The 16,886-nt window shown below is 37.5% G+C and overlaps 1 protein-coding gene across 1 annotated transcript in view; it reads left to right on the forward strand.

Annotated features, from left to right (window-relative positions):
- Positions 1–16,886, forward strand: part of LOC308666703 (lipoxygenase homology domain-containing protein 1-like) — a 226,928-nt gene that overhangs the window by 76,254 nt on the left and 133,788 nt on the right. Inside the window, exons 18-21 of the mRNA XM_081325599.1 lie at positions 3,729–3,931; positions 11,532–11,618; positions 14,225–14,357; positions 15,891–16,042. Coding sequence (XP_081181725.1) covers positions 3,729–3,931; positions 11,532–11,618; positions 14,225–14,357; positions 15,891–16,042 — 575 coding nt within the window. The remainder of the gene's footprint in view (positions 1–3,728; positions 3,932–11,531; positions 11,619–14,224; positions 14,358–15,890; positions 16,043–16,886) is intronic.

Below are 16,886 nucleotides of genomic sequence, written 5' to 3' on the forward strand. Positions count from 1 at the left end.
AAGGAGGGAAAAATATATGCACTGTGTTTCTTTTTGCAAAATGTGCATGTGGAGAAAGAGAAAGATATTTGACATAACTTACTGTATTTATTTTATTTTACTTATTTGCCACCCATCTCGATCTGGGCAGCTTATAGCATAAACATTATATTTATGTCTTAAAAATTAAATGAACTTGGAAAGGGAACACTTTTGGAGCAGTGGGTTTTTATTTTATTTCCACTGTACTAATGGTGAAAACAATCAACCAGTGGAATGGCTTGCCTTCAGAAGTTGTGGGTGCCCCATCACTGGAGGCTTTCAAAGAAGACAGCCTTTGTCTGAAATGGTATAAACCATGGCTGGCTCAGGAATTCTGGGAGTTGAAGTCCATGAGTCATAAAAGAGCCAAGGTTGCCTACCCCTGGTATAAACTCTCCTGCTGAAGCAGGGGGTTGTACTAGATGACCTCCAAAGTCCATTCCAACTCAATATTATTCTGTATTATAGAAGTACGCAGATGATACCACTCTAATGGCAGTGTTGTGATTCAGTGTCAGCCTGTGCTCTCAGCAGCTGAGTCCGAGGAATCTGAGGAGGAGGAGGGGTTTGGAGAGCCTTCAGTGTCAGAGGGATGCTCTGATGCACTGCAGGACTCTCAGCCTGGCCCCTCCAATCATGTTCCTCATGAGGCTCAGCTGTGTGAGGAGGAGGTGTCGGACTCAGAGGAGTCACAGCTGAATTCTGTTCAGAGATGCTAGAAACAGAAGGCAATCCAGCAGAGCAGAGCAGAGAAAATCTATGAGGCAACTCAGTGAAAGGAGAAGGCATTGAAAAGTCACGCCTTGGGACAGATAATAAAAGGGGAAGGTATGGGTGGTGCTGGTTGCTGAAGGCAACCGTTCGGAGACATTCAAAGAGAATCCTGGTCTGTTCTTGCTAATCTGTTTGACTCTTGTTTGACTCTTGTTGGATGTTTTGAATAATGTATTTTTGGTTGAAGAAAATATTCTGCTTCTTTTTTTTTTGAAAGACTATTATTTGGAATAAATTTGGGTTGGGTTTTTTCCAGCCTATTGATTGTTAAAAGGAAAAAGGGGTTGTCCCTGACACATAAACAGGGCCGGTCGTAGGCTGGAACACAACAGGCAGAAAGTGAAGAGGAACTAAAGAGCCTCTTGCTGCGGGTGAAGAAGGAGAGTACAAAAGTTGGGTTGAAACTTAACATTAAGAAAACCAAGATCATGGCATCCGGCCCTCTCAATTCCTGGCAAATAGATGGGGAAGAAATGGAGGTAGTGACAGATTTTATTTTCCTGGGCTCCAAGATCACTGCAGACGGGGACTGCAGCCAAGAAATTAAAAGGCGCTTGCTCCTCGGGAGAAAAGCCATGGCAAATCTAGACAGCATACTAAAAAGCGGAGACATCACCCTGCCAACAAAAGTGCGTATAGTCAAGGCTATGGTTTTCCCAGTTGCAATGTATGACAGTGAAAGTTGGACCATAAGAAAGGCTGAGCGCCAAAGAATTGAGCCTTTGAACTATGGTGCTGGAGAAGACTCCTACGAGTCCCTTGGACTGCAAGGTGATCAAACCGGTCAGTCCTAGAGGAGATCAACCCTGACTGCTCTTTAGAAGGCCAGATCCTGAAGTTGAAACTCAAATACTTTGGCCACCTAATGAGAAGGAAGGACTCACTGGAGAGGAACCTAATGCTGGGAAAGATGGAGGGCAAGAGAAGAAGGGGACAACAGAGACTGAGGTGGCTGGATGGAGTCACTGAGGCAGTAGGCGTGAGCTTAAATGGACTTCAGAAGATGGTAGAGGACAGGAAGGCCTGGAAGAACCTTGTCCATGGGGTTGTGATGGGTCAGACATGACTTCACAGCTAACAACAACAAATTATAGAAGTAAAGATGAGTCTGATGACCTTGGAAAGTTTTGTTCTCTCATGTTCCTGACCAGAAATTCCAACCAACCATTCTTGGATGGTTGATTTTCTCACTTTTCTGACATTAAAACAGAAATTATCCAATTCTCAAAGTCAGGACACCTTAGTCATGATATTAGTCATCGTAGAACTCTGTAAAAAGTCCCAAGCAAGGAATTTTCTCATTATGTTTTTCCTTTGGGTTTAATTTAAGATGGGGAGATTGCAGTACATTGAAGATGATACTCCTGCCATGACTAATTGCAGATGATTGTGCAGAGAAAAGCAGGAAATCCACACACACAGTTTTGGCCACTTCACAACCAAGTGCAAGAAAGTGACATTCCTCCCATAAAGACTTCTTCCCAAATCTTTTTATTCTGGGAAAGAACACTAAAGAGAAATTCTCTGTTATCAAACCGAATAGGGAACGAATGCAGGAAAAATTTTCTTGTTACCATCTATAAAAGTAGGATTTCTTAAGTGTCTGTCACACTTTCTCACCTTTGTTTGCAGATGTAAGGAATGTGAGTGTTTTAAAAGTGGAACTGCTATCTCACAAAAGGTGGAATAATGCCAGGAGAGTTTTATTTTTCTTCGTTTCTCTCAGTTTCATTTGCTGTTCCAAACCAACAGATTCTGAATCAGAAGTTCACACTCATCCTCATTCTTGATAAGTGAATGATTCAAGTAATCCATAATTAGCTTGCACAGGATTTGAAACAAACCAAAAAAAACCCATTAATTCAGTGTTACCTATCTTTCTCTGTCCTTTGTTTAACATTTAGTTTTTCAAATGTCAAGTCTCAGATTTCAGATACATGCCTATCAAGTGATTGCATGCTTGGCTGGCAACCAACTGTTTATTGCTTCCTTGGGGCAGGGCGGCTACTTTTAGGTATCCAGTTGCAATGTTTACAATGGTTTTCTCGGTAAGTGGCAATTATATCAAGCCATATAATTTATAGCACATGTGGTCAAGCAAAACAACCTTTCTCTACCCAGTCACCTTCCAGGTCTGTTGAGATTGCAACATATGCTAGATACGTTTTATTTTGAATACACCAGAGAAGGGCATGAAGTTAAGAAAAAGTAATCTATGGAAAGATACACACTTTAAAAGCTATTTTTCATTGACATCTTAGCATGTTTGATTTTGTGTGTGAAAGCAAAAAGTGCAAAGTACAAGGTGAAACATTTCTCAGATGTTTAGATAAATCCTTCCTTCCTGTGCTGCTTTTGAAAATGGGATTTTTCTAGGCAGTGCACAACCAGCTTTTATAAAAGTTATCCATAACTAGTTAAAGGGACTAATACATATAACTAAAATCAAACCAGCTGTGAACAATAATTTGTCAGCCTAATCGCAGGAACTAAAATGTTGAGACAATTGGTATCTGAAATGAGATGGTTCCACATTAGAAGTTCTAATGACCCTTTTAGTGATGTTGGACAATTGTACAGTAGACAGTACCCTACTTCAACTATGTGGAATTTATTATTAATTTATTTTATTTATTAAATTGGTTTGCTGCCCATATTGCTGCAAGGTGAATTGATGTTGTTGCACCGAGAAACGTCATTATATGTGACAGTTGCCACATGGAAGAATTTAGAACCAGTGCTACATTTGGTAGCCTTGATGTTGACAGCGTTCTTCACACTTGTGGCTTAAGTTTTGTTTTTTAGTTATGCCAGTTGATCAGAGTATTATGACCCTATCTGTAAAAAAATTCCCTTCCACTTTTTACCTTGTTTTTCAAAGAAACCTCTAAATGCATATCCATCTTGATCTATTGATATTTTATACTTTTCAGAGGAAATGATTACTATTCAAAATGAAAAGTCCCCTTTTCCTTCAGAGGATAAATGGAAAGTATTCATACTGACAGGAAATTCAGGAACTCAAGCAAATGTCACTCTCTGGATATATGGAGACAAAGGTTCTGTTGGACCTATTATTCTTGGGGAGGACAATCGAGGACAACTGTTTCTACCAAGAACTGAAGATGTATTTCAGGTAACTAATGAAAGCTTGGCTGGATTTTTCCCCCTACAAATTCATCTTCCTTTTGATGTGGAAAATACCTCCTCCAAACTTGCTGCCTGAAATAAATCTATCTAATGTATCTGTGTTCAGTATTAAATCAATTCTCCATATAGCAAATAGCAAAAGTATTCCTTTCCTTTCCTTTCCTTTCCTTTCCTTTCCTTTCCTTTCCTTTCCTTTCCTTTCCTTTCCTTTCCTTTCCTTTCCTTTCCTTTCCTTTCCTTTCCTTTCCTTTCCTTTCCTTTCCTTTCCTTTCCTTTCCTTTCCTTTCCTTTCCTTTCCTTCCCTTCCCTTCCCTTCCCATTCATCCCACCCCACCCCACCCCACCCCATCCCATCCCATCCCATCCCATCCCATCCCATCCCATCCCATCCCATCCCATCCCATCCCATCCCATCATTTCCATGTTTACAAGAGCAGGGACAATCTAGAAACCAAGTGTTTAAGACAGTTAAACATTAAATTTTCTTCTATTCAAGTTGACTCTTGGTGACTTCATTACATTATTTACTATAGAAATAATTGGTCACTGCTTTCTCCTGTTTTTTCTTAACTTCCCATCCTAGCCTACCCAATTGACCTGAGGTTTTTCTTTCAAACTCAGAAATAGAAATGGTGATGGATGCTGAGGTGTTCAGCAGATTAATTTTTGAAAATAAAATTATAGAACCAAAGGGTTGGAAAGGAGCTTAAAAATCCCTGCCCAAGGTGGCAATTTGCCTACTGTCCTAGTCGAAAGGTTGCCTACCCTTTGTTGAAAACTTTCAGGGATGGAATGTCCACAACTCCAGAAGGCAGGCTGTTTCACTGCAGAAAATCCTTTTTTGAATATCTCCTCATTTAACTGATAGCTTCCACTTGGTTCTTATCCTATACTTGGACACAAAATAAACCCACACCCTCTTCCTTGAAGCAGTCTTTCAGTTATTGGAATGCAATAGTATAAGAGCTACTTCTAAGCTGGGTCTGGCTGTTTTCCAATATATAAGGTAAATGGCTTCATTGTATGAAATGTATACTTTATTCTATGTTTTTCTAATGGATTGCAATATCTTGCATATTACAATTTATAGATGCACTTTATTTTGAGTCCTGCACTGAGATCAATCGTGGTTTTTTTTCCAGTGTGTTAGAATAGATTCTGTGTTGCTGGTCAATTATAAGCATGATTTTTCAAACTATGTTATTTTAAGCCTGGTATCTTTCACATCTGTTGGCCATGTAGACTGACAAATCCTGAGAGTTGCAGTCCTTCTCCCCAGGTTGTGATCATTAAGTTATGAAAACTGTCTAACGGTTTGCTATAAGCAGCAGATGCTGATGCTGATATACAATTTAGGACAAGAAATTTTGAAATGTAAACTACAGAATTCCAGTAAGTGGACAGGCAGATCTCATACTGCATAGGAAACGTGAGTTGAAATTATGTTTGCCTTGAAAGGATAAGGTAAGCCAAAGCATTTAGTCATTGGGGAGAAAATCCTTGCCACCTTATTTTATTTTATAGTGGTGAATAATTATATTGATGGAAAAAAGATAAGAGTTACAATTTATCAAGAAAAGCTGATCTAGCAATTGCTCGAGGACAGTCATGCAGCCTTTGGCTCGTATTATTCAATAAGCATTCGGAAGGAATGTAAGTACAGATAATTCCTGTATAGAATATAATCTTTCTCCAACATTTCGGATCATTGAGTTGCCACCTCCAAATTGTGAATTGCTATGCCCCTGCTACCATTAAAGACAGACAAACCATTCTGTGGCTTCCTATATCACAAGTCATTATTTGTTTAACCATAGTTTACTGAATATGCTATATTGAAACACAATAATCCATGGACAATGATTTACAAACTACAATGTCTGGGCCAATAGAAAGCACAAAGCTACGAAACCCAACCTTTCTTGGAGAATTTTGAGAACATGCTATGAATACTTCACCAAATGACTGCCTTGGTGGAAACTGACTGAGCTTGACACCTGTACTTTGCAGCACTTTCTAATGAAGATAATTTGAATAGGGCTTTCTCATAAAAACTGAATAAATTCCTATTAAAAAGGATTAATGTTATATATTAAACATAAATCCCTTTCTAATTGACAAGAAACATCATAGACCATTAAGCTTTCCAGAAAGGGGAAAAAGCTCCAACTTTTCTTGCAGCTTATTCAGTAAACTATATTTAAACAAACCAAACTTGTAGTTTGAAAAAACATGAACTAGTTGATTTAAATCAATTAATTTTATATGCGAAGGATAGGAACTTATCCTGTTCTAGGTGAAGATTGTGGATAAGAACATGGTGTAGCTAGAAGTGTCTTCCAAGGGAAAAGGCAAACAGGAAACTTAGTTAAATGAGCATCAAGAGATGAGTGAATGGACAGTAATAAGACATTGTGCAGCAGAACTATCTGCCATGTTTTTATTTAGAAAAACAATAATTTAAAAATCATTCTACAGAAGATATGCTTTTAAAAAGTTTCTTCTTACAGTGCACGTGATACACAAAGCATGAAATTATTTATTTTTCAGGTTAAATAATGTAGTTATTTAATTTAATAGTTTAATTTCAAAAACAGCTAGGATACATGAATTATAATAATAGTAAAACTACTTTCTGAAGTATGTTAATGACCCAGAATTTTCTCTATTTTCTCTGAAGACTTGTACATTTATCTTAAACTTAGGTGGGAGTGGGGAGGAAAAAATGGTAAGAATGACAAAAAGTTAAAATATTTTTAACATTATTTTAAATAATTAAATTGAATTGATGATTTGTCCTAGTGAGTTGGCCTATGGTGAGTTGGCTATGGTAAGTTGGTCTTGGCAAATCAACCGTGCAAGTCAACTGTGACAAGTTGGCTAGTTGGTTACTGGGTGGTTAGATAACTTATTCCTCATCAAAGCATCTTCTGTTTTAAAACTCAATATTTATTACAGTGCAACATCATCTCCATTTGACAGATTTTCCCTTTAATAATTAGTCCTTCACCCCAATTCTCTGCATCTGATGAAGAATACTTAATATCCTGTTTTCCTGATTTTCATTTGTCTGATCATGTGAGAATTTAAGGCTTTCACAGCCTTTTACAGATTGCATATTATTTTTCCTTCAAAGTTTTGCTGCTTTACTCTCTTTGTTTATCAGGAATCTTGAATTCAAGCTGCATTAGTTTATTGCAAGATGTGATAAGGGATCAAAAAGAAGGAAAAGGAGGAAGGGGCTTGAATTATCTAGGTCAAGTTGGGAGATGAATTTTTGAACATGCGTTGAATCAAGAATGCAAGCTTAAACAATGGCTTAAATGCTTTCTGATCATATCATTGTCTGTCAAAATAGGTGTCTTGGCACATTCCTTGGAAGTATTAGCCTGAGAGGATTATCTTTGCTATCTGGCTAGTTCCTATAACAGATAACACACTGATCTAGGTGGATTTCTAAATTGATTAAAAACAAATCAGGATAATGGGTTAGTGTCATGTATTAACTGAATCATTTTGCTTATATTGTTGTTGTTGTTGTTAGTTGCAAAGTCGTGTCCGACCCATCGCGACCCTATGGACAATGTTCCTCCAGGCCTTCCTGTCCTCTACCATCTTCTGGAGTCCATCTAAGCTCACGCCTACTGCTTCAATGACTCCATCCAGCCACCTCATTCTCTGTCTTCCCCTTCTTCTATTGCCCTCAATCTTTCCTAGCATTAGGCTCTTCTCCAGTGAGTCCTTCCTTCTCATTAGGTGGCCAAAGTATTTGAGTTTTAGCTTCAGGATCTGGCCTTCTAAAGAGCAGTCAGGGTTGATCTCCTCTAGGACTGACCGGTTTGATCGCCTTGCAGTCCAAGGAACTCGCAGGAGTCTTCTCCAGCACCATAGTTCAAAGGCTTCAATTCTTTGGCGCTCAGCCTTTCTTATGGTCCAGCTTTAACTGCCATACATTGCAACTGGGAAGACCATAGCCTTGACTGTACGCACTTTTGTTGACAGGGTGATGTCTCTGCTTTTTAGTGTGCTGTCTAGATTTGTCATGGCTTTCCTCCCGAGGAGCAAGCGTCTTTTAATTTCTTGGCTGCAGTCCCCATCTGCAGTGATCTTGGAGCCCAGGAAAATAAAATCTGTCACTACCTCCATTTCTTCCCCATCTATTTGCCAGGAATTGAGAGGGCCAGATGCCATGATCTTGGTTTTCTTAATGTTTAGTTTCAACCCAGGTTTTGCACTCTCCTTCTTCACCCGCAACAAGAGGCTCTTTAGTTCTTCTTCACTTTCTTCCATTAGAGTGGTATCATCTGCATATCTTAGGTTGTTGATATTTCTTCCGGCAATCTTAATTCCAACTTTTGATTCATCTAGCCCTGCCTTTCTCATGATGTGCTCTGCATATAAGTTAAATAGGCAAGGCGACAGTATACAGCCTTGCCGGACTCCTTTCCCAATTTTGAACCAATCAGTGGTTCCGTGTCCAGTTCTCACTGTTGCTTCTTGGCCCGCATATAGATTTCTCAAGAGACAAATAAGATGGTCTGGTATGCCCATCTCTTTAAGGACTTGCCACAGTTTGTTATGATCCACACAATCAAAGGCTTTAGCATAGTCAATGAAGCAGAAGTAGATGTTTTTCTGGAACTCTCTAGCTTTCTCCATGATACAGAGTATATTAGCAATTTGATCTCTAGTTCCTCTGCCTCTTCGAAATCCTGCCTGTACTTCTGGTAGTTCTCGATCCACATACTGCTGGAGTCTAGCTTGTAGAATTTTAAGCATAACTTTACTAGCATGAGAAATGAGTGCAATGGTGCGATAGTTTGAACATTCTTTGGCACTGCCTTTCTTTGGAATTGGAATGTAAACTGATCTTTTCCAATCCTGTGGCCACTGTTGAGTTTTCCAAATTTGCTTATATTACACATCCTAGTTAGCACCAAGTTATAATATGGTGTGATGTGTGAATCTAGTCTCTGTATTAATAATCAATTATCTTATTACATCTTTTCAATAACTCTGGTTCTTTAATCTCTGAACATACCGTCTTCCTTCTGAACTCACTGATTTGTATGGTAGAGTGATAACATATCCTACCTGACTCTTTCAAACTGTATCTTCAGAAGTGTAGCATCCAAAGTGCATTTTGTGGCATCCCACTTTGATATACTCAGAGCAGCAACACATGACAAGTGTTATGCCACCTGTAGGCTGCCATATCCATATAGGAATTAAACTGAACATAGTGACAAGGATTATCCTTATTCAAAGTATCAGAATGATTTACCTTGAATAAGTAGAGAAATATAGAAATTTACCTCAAATAGAGAGAGAAAGAGAGAATATTTGTTATTTTACATCATGTGATTTGATATTTAATTTGCATTCATGTGATATGTCCAACATCTACTAAACAATTTCTCCATCACTCATATTCTTGGGGGAGGGGAATCCCTAGTGAGACATGAACTATCAAAATAATTTGATTTATATTAAAATCTATAATTGAGCTGGTTTGTAGTATAGGCCTAAATAGCTCTTTTTGTACTGAAGGAAACAATTCAAAGCGCATTGAAGATATCCCCCCGAATGGAGACGAAATGTTTGCAATCAAATCACCAAGCTCGGAGATCAAAACCAACAGCCCAGCTACCAACCCGAGCTACTAATAGTCAAACACATCTCAATTCAACTCTTTATTTAAAGGCAATATGTGATTCCAATGGAAAATATCTATGGAGATTCTCAGTCATCCAGGTCACGGTTGTCCCAAAGATGTTGTTCAAAAGGCAACTAGACTTTCTTGTTGTTTTTTTCCACTGAAAACGTTTCACTTCTCATCCAAGAAGCTTCTTCAGTTCAGAATGCCCACTTGCCTTTTGAATAGCACCTTTGGGATTCCAATAGAAAAGAAAACATCTAATTAACTCATTTTTTTTTAAAAAAAAGATATTTTTCAAAATAACAGATAAATAATAATACATGTGAAGCATAGCAAAGCATCATTTCTAGCATGCTTTTGGACCCTACACGGGAGCTGCAGAATTTTTAAGAAAGAAGTGGGTGTCCATATTTGACCAATATGCTTGGAAGTGTGCTCAGTTTCCAAGGAAAGTATAAGACTAATGAAAGCGGGTGGGGGAAATAGATAACATCTGCACCGACAAGCATCATCGGGTAAGCTTCTTCTAGGAAAGGTATATTTTGTTACCATTTGTGTTCATCATGATATTTTGGGAAAGAAAGGTAAACTTTTCCCCTGCCTACAACTGCATAATTTCACTGCTACAACTATCGGGGTAGTTTACAAGGATATTGTCATTGCCCTGGATTACAAAATAGTGATATGGAAGGATTGAAATGTATTTAAACCTAGCAATCTAGCCATGTATTTAACATATAAACCAGAAGCTCTGGTTGATTATGTAATCTTTCCCATTAATTGATATCATAAAAATCTTAAAGTGGAAAAGGTTGAAAGAGGACCAATTTCTGATCATGTCAGAACAGTTGATATAAAACTAATAAGATCTCATTGGTTTCCAGAGGATTAAAATGAGATTATTTTCATGAGATCCTTCAGATTATTTGGTATGAAACTGTGCTGTAAAGGTTTATTGAATTTATATTGTTATATAAAATGCACTGTATAGAGAACCAATAGAACGACAGAGATGGAACAAAATGTTTCATGGGTATTCTTACTATTTTATTTAGAAACAGAAGCTTAGATGGAGAGAATGCTTTAAAATCAAAAACAAGTATCAAAGACTTTAGAAGCTATTTAATTTTAATTAAAATCAGTACATAAAACGTACTGACAAAAAGTGGAGGGAGATCAAGTGAGGCAAGAAATGTTGTATTATAAGCTCATTCTGCCACCTTGTCTTTATAAATTTTATAAACTTCCCTCATTTTCTCCTCTCCCTCAGAATGGATTAGATGCCAGTACAAATAAAATCTAAAGGTTACAAATATATTAACACAGGCTGTATCTCAAACTAAAAATTTGTATAGATAATATATTTTAATACATTTCTTCTTAATTAGTTAATATCCTAATCAAGCAATTTCTTAATTGATTCTACAGCTTTATCTTCATAATGTTAAATTGACTGATCCTATGCCCATTTAATATTAGATTGTTACATATGTAGTGGAACATCCCTGAATCTCAGTGACTGAACTCAATATAAATACTTCACTTTATGACTGATTTAATGCATTAATAGATCAAGTAATCACTTATACATTGTGAAGAAAATGTGTGCTTAGCGCTGTATATATGACCATGAAAAAAACAATAGTGACGATGTTACTGAACATATAAATAAATATTGGTGTATATATGTATGTGTGCAGGTATGTATATATGCTTTGCTCACTGTTGTGACCCTAGAAGCACATCACAGGGACATTTTGCTTTTTTTCCCCCCAGAAAGAAAGCACCTCTTCAAAGATCAACCCAGGGCTCCATATAAATTGCAGGACCTGCATGTGGCATGCTATATTCATACCTCTTATCTTTTTATATAACGTAAATATTTCTTTGTGACATGTTGTATATGTTTTTATTTCTGATTATTCAGGTTGAAATGAAAGATAATGGTAACATTTACAAAATCAGAATAGGCCATGATGGATCAAGTCAGTATGCAGACTGGATGTTGGAAAAGGTCAGGTTCCTGGTATACTTTGCAATGTTTCTTATTCCTTGTTAATGAATATTATATGCTATATCAGTTTCTCCATCTCATGGCCTCCTAATATGTTGGAAGCACCTTGCGCTAGGAATTCAGGAAGTTGATGTAGTACAGCTAGAAGACAATAGGTTTGCTATTTAAACAAATGAGCAAGAGATTTTTTTAAAAAAAATAGCCCAGAAGTATCTTGATGCAATATGAAATATTGTTCATCAAATTATATTATCATATAGATGTAAGCCATTTGCTAAAGACCTGGCTCTGCAAAGCTTGAAGCCTCAATGGGGCAATATCATATTAGAGGTGGTTGTTGGATTAGAACATCTCACATGCACATCCTGCTCCCCACCTCCTCATCTTTTAACTGCAATTTTATTTTTGATTGTAATTCTATTTTACTAGTTTTAGAAATATTTATATTTTATTGTTTACAGCTTTTAGTGTTGTACATAAAAGGTACTGACAAAAAGTCAGAGGCATCGTGGAGGGGGATCAAATGAGTTGCTTTGAGGTGAAATGAGTGGCAAATAAATCTAATAAAGAGAGAAATAATAAATAAGTAAATATCCACACAGGTAGGGACTTTCTAAAACAAGTTCATGATCGAAATCTCATTTTAGTAATACATTCATCTAGATTATCTTCTACCTCTTAACTTGGCAATAATAATTTTCTTGTCAATATATGTAGGTTGACAAAAAGGGGTGCATTAAGATAATGACTGCGTTTTGATCTTCTCTAAAAGTTAGGTACAGGCCACAGAACCCTTCAGTACAAGCCATGCTAGCTGGAGTTCCCAGATACTATAGTACAGGGGTCGCCAACCCTTCTGGGTTGGTGGCCAGTGGGAAAGGGAGGGACAGGCACCTTTATGCGCGCATGCACATACAAACAAATGTGGCTCTGTGTGCGTGTGCACGAATGGGGCCGTGAGCATGCACACTCTGCAAATGGGGCTGCTAGCACTAGCACAAGGCTCTCCTAGCGCTGGCAAGAGCTTCGTGGCTCTCTTAGGGCTGGCAAGAGATTCACAGCTCAGCTAGCACCAGCACGAGGGTAAGGGGTGAGCATGCGCACATGCACTGGCCAGCCACTCACGCGGCCTGGTGGCCAAGAGGCCATGGCCTGATAGTTGGCCGCGCCCCATAGGTTGTAAGCCTCTGATATAGTACAGTATGTGGAAGACCATAAGTTTCCCACTTTAGTTCTAAAGAGCTTTTACCTCAGTGCAATCATGATCCCATTTTATTGTCTTTTGCCCACAAATTGATTATTTCATTGGAATACCCGTATTTGCCTGCAATTAGTGCAGGTTCACATCCCACCAGGCTCAACGTTGACTCAGCCTTCCATCCTTCCGAGGTAGGTAAAATGAGGACCCAGATTGTTGGGGGCAATTTTATTTATTTATTTATTTTATTTTAATCCCATTTGTATCCCGCCCTTCTCCGAAGACTCAGGGCGGCTTACAATTTAAGCACAAACCAATGTGCTTAGCAATAGCCTTCATTCTGTGTATATGCCTGCTTATTAGGGCTTTCGGCCCCCACCAAGCGGCATTATTACAAAGTCAGCTTATTGCCCCCAACAATCTGGGTCCTCATGTTACCTACCTCGGAAGGATGGAAGGCTGAGTCAACCTTGAGCCTGGTGGGATGCGAACCTGCACTAATTGCAGGCAGTTGGTGTTACTTAAGGAGGCATTAGCCCACTGCTCCACCAAGGCTCAATAATTAAGGCTCAATTAAGCTGACTTTGTAATAATGCCGCTTGGGGTGTGTGTGAAAGCCCTAATAAGCAGGCATATACATAGAATGAAGGCTATTGCTAAGCTTGTAAGCCCCCTGAGTCTTCGGAGAAGGGCGGGATATAAATGGGATTAAAATAAAATAAATAAATAAATAAATACAGCTATTGGAGAAGTAGAAGTAAATTGGTGTCTTACTTGGTTCCTATGCAGAGTTGTGTTTTATTCTGATAGCTTAATTTACATGGAAAACTTTTAATAAGAGGTACTCCAATAGCAATAGTTGCTACTCAAGGACTTATAATGTTAGAAATAGAACACTCCAAATGGAAATGAAAATATTTGCAGTCCAACTGTCATTATTTCAGAGATTCTTTTATTTTTATTTTTCTATTTTGTTGGTTCATTTTTCTTTAGCATCTGAGTCCAAGGTTCATAAGTATGGTTTCTGGATTTGAAAGGATGACCTTCATTCAATGAAACAAGTAATTTACTGGAAATCCATGGGCATTTTTTCTGGCAATGTAGCTATATCAGCAAAGGGAGATGGACTATTAAGCACAAAGTATTAGAATATAAAGTGATCGGATTAATTTCTGCAAAAGTCTTTCATCAAATTGAAAATGTTCAGTTTTAAAATTCTGTTTAAAGAAGTGAAATCAGGTACTGCTTTCTGAAACGAACTATAAGAAAGAGGCATGACTAAGTTATTGGCTATCCTAAGTTTTAATTTTACTTTCTTTTACTAATTGTGCTGCAATTTTGGCAAGACCTGGGAGTAAAAACCAGCCCCTCAGATTTATGCAAATGTTTCCTGTTCTTTCTTTGATAGGTAACATTACAACATCTGAAAACCGGTAAAATTTTGACGTTTCCAGCAAACAAATGGCTGTCCTGGAACGAAGGGAATGGAAATACTGTGTGTGAACTTTCTGTTGCAGAAAATGGAAGAAGCCTTTATCCAAGTAATCAACCTATTTTCTATCTAGGAAGTCCAACAAGTCAAGATAGTGGCTGCATAATTGAAGTCCTGCTCCTTTTATATATTAATCACATATACAACACGCTTAAAAAAGATGCAGGTCTTCAATGATGAGAACATAGCTGCTCTCTTTATTTTTTTAAAATATCCTTTCCCGTCCCCGGTCAATCCTGCTTTTGACAAAGAAATGTAAATATGTGAAAAGGAACACAGTGTATTGTCCTACAAACAAAAAAGTTAGCTTTTTTGTTTGTTCTAAAAATCATTTTAAACCACTGTTGCTGGCCAGAGCTTACTAAAGTTCCTACCGGAGTTCCTAGGCATACATCTACAGATTAGGCATTGAATCTGAGCCTTCTTTTGCCAGTCAGTGTTCTCTACAATCACTGCCAGATTATAATTTATGCAAGAATCTTGCTTTCATGGAAGAGATTGGGTTGTCCTTTACCCACTTACCTGGAATAAGGGCCATTTTATTTGGAGGGAATTAGTTTTGAATAGAGAGTTATAGAACTGCTGTATTAAAGGGATTGAAATAATCTGGATCCTGTTCTCTACACTCTGTGGAAATGAATGTGGAAAGAGTGGTGGTTACCCGGTGGGGCCCTCTTTCCTCTATGACCCCCCAAAATGTTGTGCTTTAGGCACCTTTTAAGAGTTCCTTTTTCTATGTTGGCTTTGCCTAGTTTTTAAAGTCTGTTTCTTTCACCATGATTTGTTCCTTGCCTTTAATGGATTGTTTACATTCAGCTTTCAGATCCATTTTTTCCTCTTGTTTTATACCATGTTTGATCACATTGTAAGCCATTTTTGTATTTTTTAAAAAATGAAAAGAAATAGGGGGATGAGCTTTTTTGAAGGAAAAAAAACCCACATTTTTTCTCTTTAGAACTAATATGCTTCACTTCTTCAGTGCTTCTTCTCCATGTAGTGTGTTCCTCTCCACTTCCAATGCAAAATCATTTTGATGTTTTCCTTTTGATACTTCGTCTGGTAGTTCCAATGGTTGGAAAAGTCTTCTTCACATTTATGCCTTCCATCTAACCCTTTCAGTCGGATAGAGGGAGCACCAAGAGAGGTGCCTGCACAGGTATAACACATGCTCCAGTGGCTCTTCTGGTTAATGCAACTACCCAGTTGAATCCCCTCCACTCCACAGTGAATCAAGTGTGTATGAAGTCAATTGCCTTACCAAAGTCAGTTATGGCTACTTCAACACAGGGATTCAGTACAAGCCATGGTGATGTCTTATATGTCTTAACATGGTGAAAATGCAATTTTTGGGTGCATAAAATGGTGTCATTTGTGTGATGAAACCATGACACATGTGATATCACTCTCCTCCTTTGACTCCATGCAGTTCATATACTAATTTAAAATAACAATCATGAAACTTTATGTTAAACAAATGCTGTATTTAACAGCAATCGAAATAGTTAAATCTAACATGAAAATTTGTTTGTATTGTATACATTTAAGTCATTGATGTATTTGGGCTATGATTCTCTTTCCCTAGTTGTGAATTATCAGGTTTACATATCTACTGGGCATCAGGAACACGCTGAAACTACTTCTTCCATTTATCTCTGCATATATGGAGACAGAGGAGATTCTGGTTTGAGACTTCTTGCTAAATCAGACCAACCTATAAAATTTCAGAGAGGAATGGTAAGTATGCTTAAATAATACATTCATAATACATAAACTATTTATCTATAAGTTAATTATAGAGAAACTAAATGTGATTTTAATGCAGAACATTACATCAATTTTGAAGGAAATGGAATCAAACTTCAGACTTTAAGTCACCATTCAATTTACCTATATCTTGTTACATCTTATAATATATTCTGTTCTGTACAATATCCCTATCCAAATCTATTTATGTCTAAATATCCTGTTTTCATAATGAAAAATTATGCCCCCTCCCAACTACCACTATTAATAATAAAAAACAGGATTCTAAAAATATATTAAAAAAAAGAAATGTTATGGCAATAAAAAAGGAAGGAAACATACAAAAATGTTTGGGCAAGGCTTTTTATTTTAGATGCTTAAATGAAGAAGTGAATTATGGAAATATGTTGAATACCAGATGACCAAACTTTTGACATTAAAATAAATTGATTACTTGATTATTGACTATATTCTTCTTGTGGTGTTAATGTTTATTGGAAAATATTATGTACAGAGAATTATCCGAATGTTACATAGTTGGCACCTTAATTACTAAAGTACTTCAAGTTCAAAAGGTTTGTAGAATAATGCTACTAAGTGACAATTTACCATTTTAATTGCACCATTTGATGCCCTTTCTGATGTTAAATCCTTGGTCCTTTTTCCCCATTCCTAATACTTATAGTAAAGCAGAGGTCTCCAACCTTTCTGGGTTTGCGGCCTGGAGGGAAGTAGGGTAGCTTCCAAAATGGTACACACATGTGCACTCATGCAAACGAGGCCACACATACTGGCATGGCACTAGCAGCCCCATTCGAACATGCAGTATGCACTG

The sequence above is a fragment of the Vipera berus genome, assembly GCF_964194415.1.
Source record: "Vipera berus genome assembly, chromosome: 3".
Lineage (NCBI taxonomy): Eukaryota > Metazoa > Chordata > Lepidosauria > Squamata > Viperidae > Vipera > Vipera berus.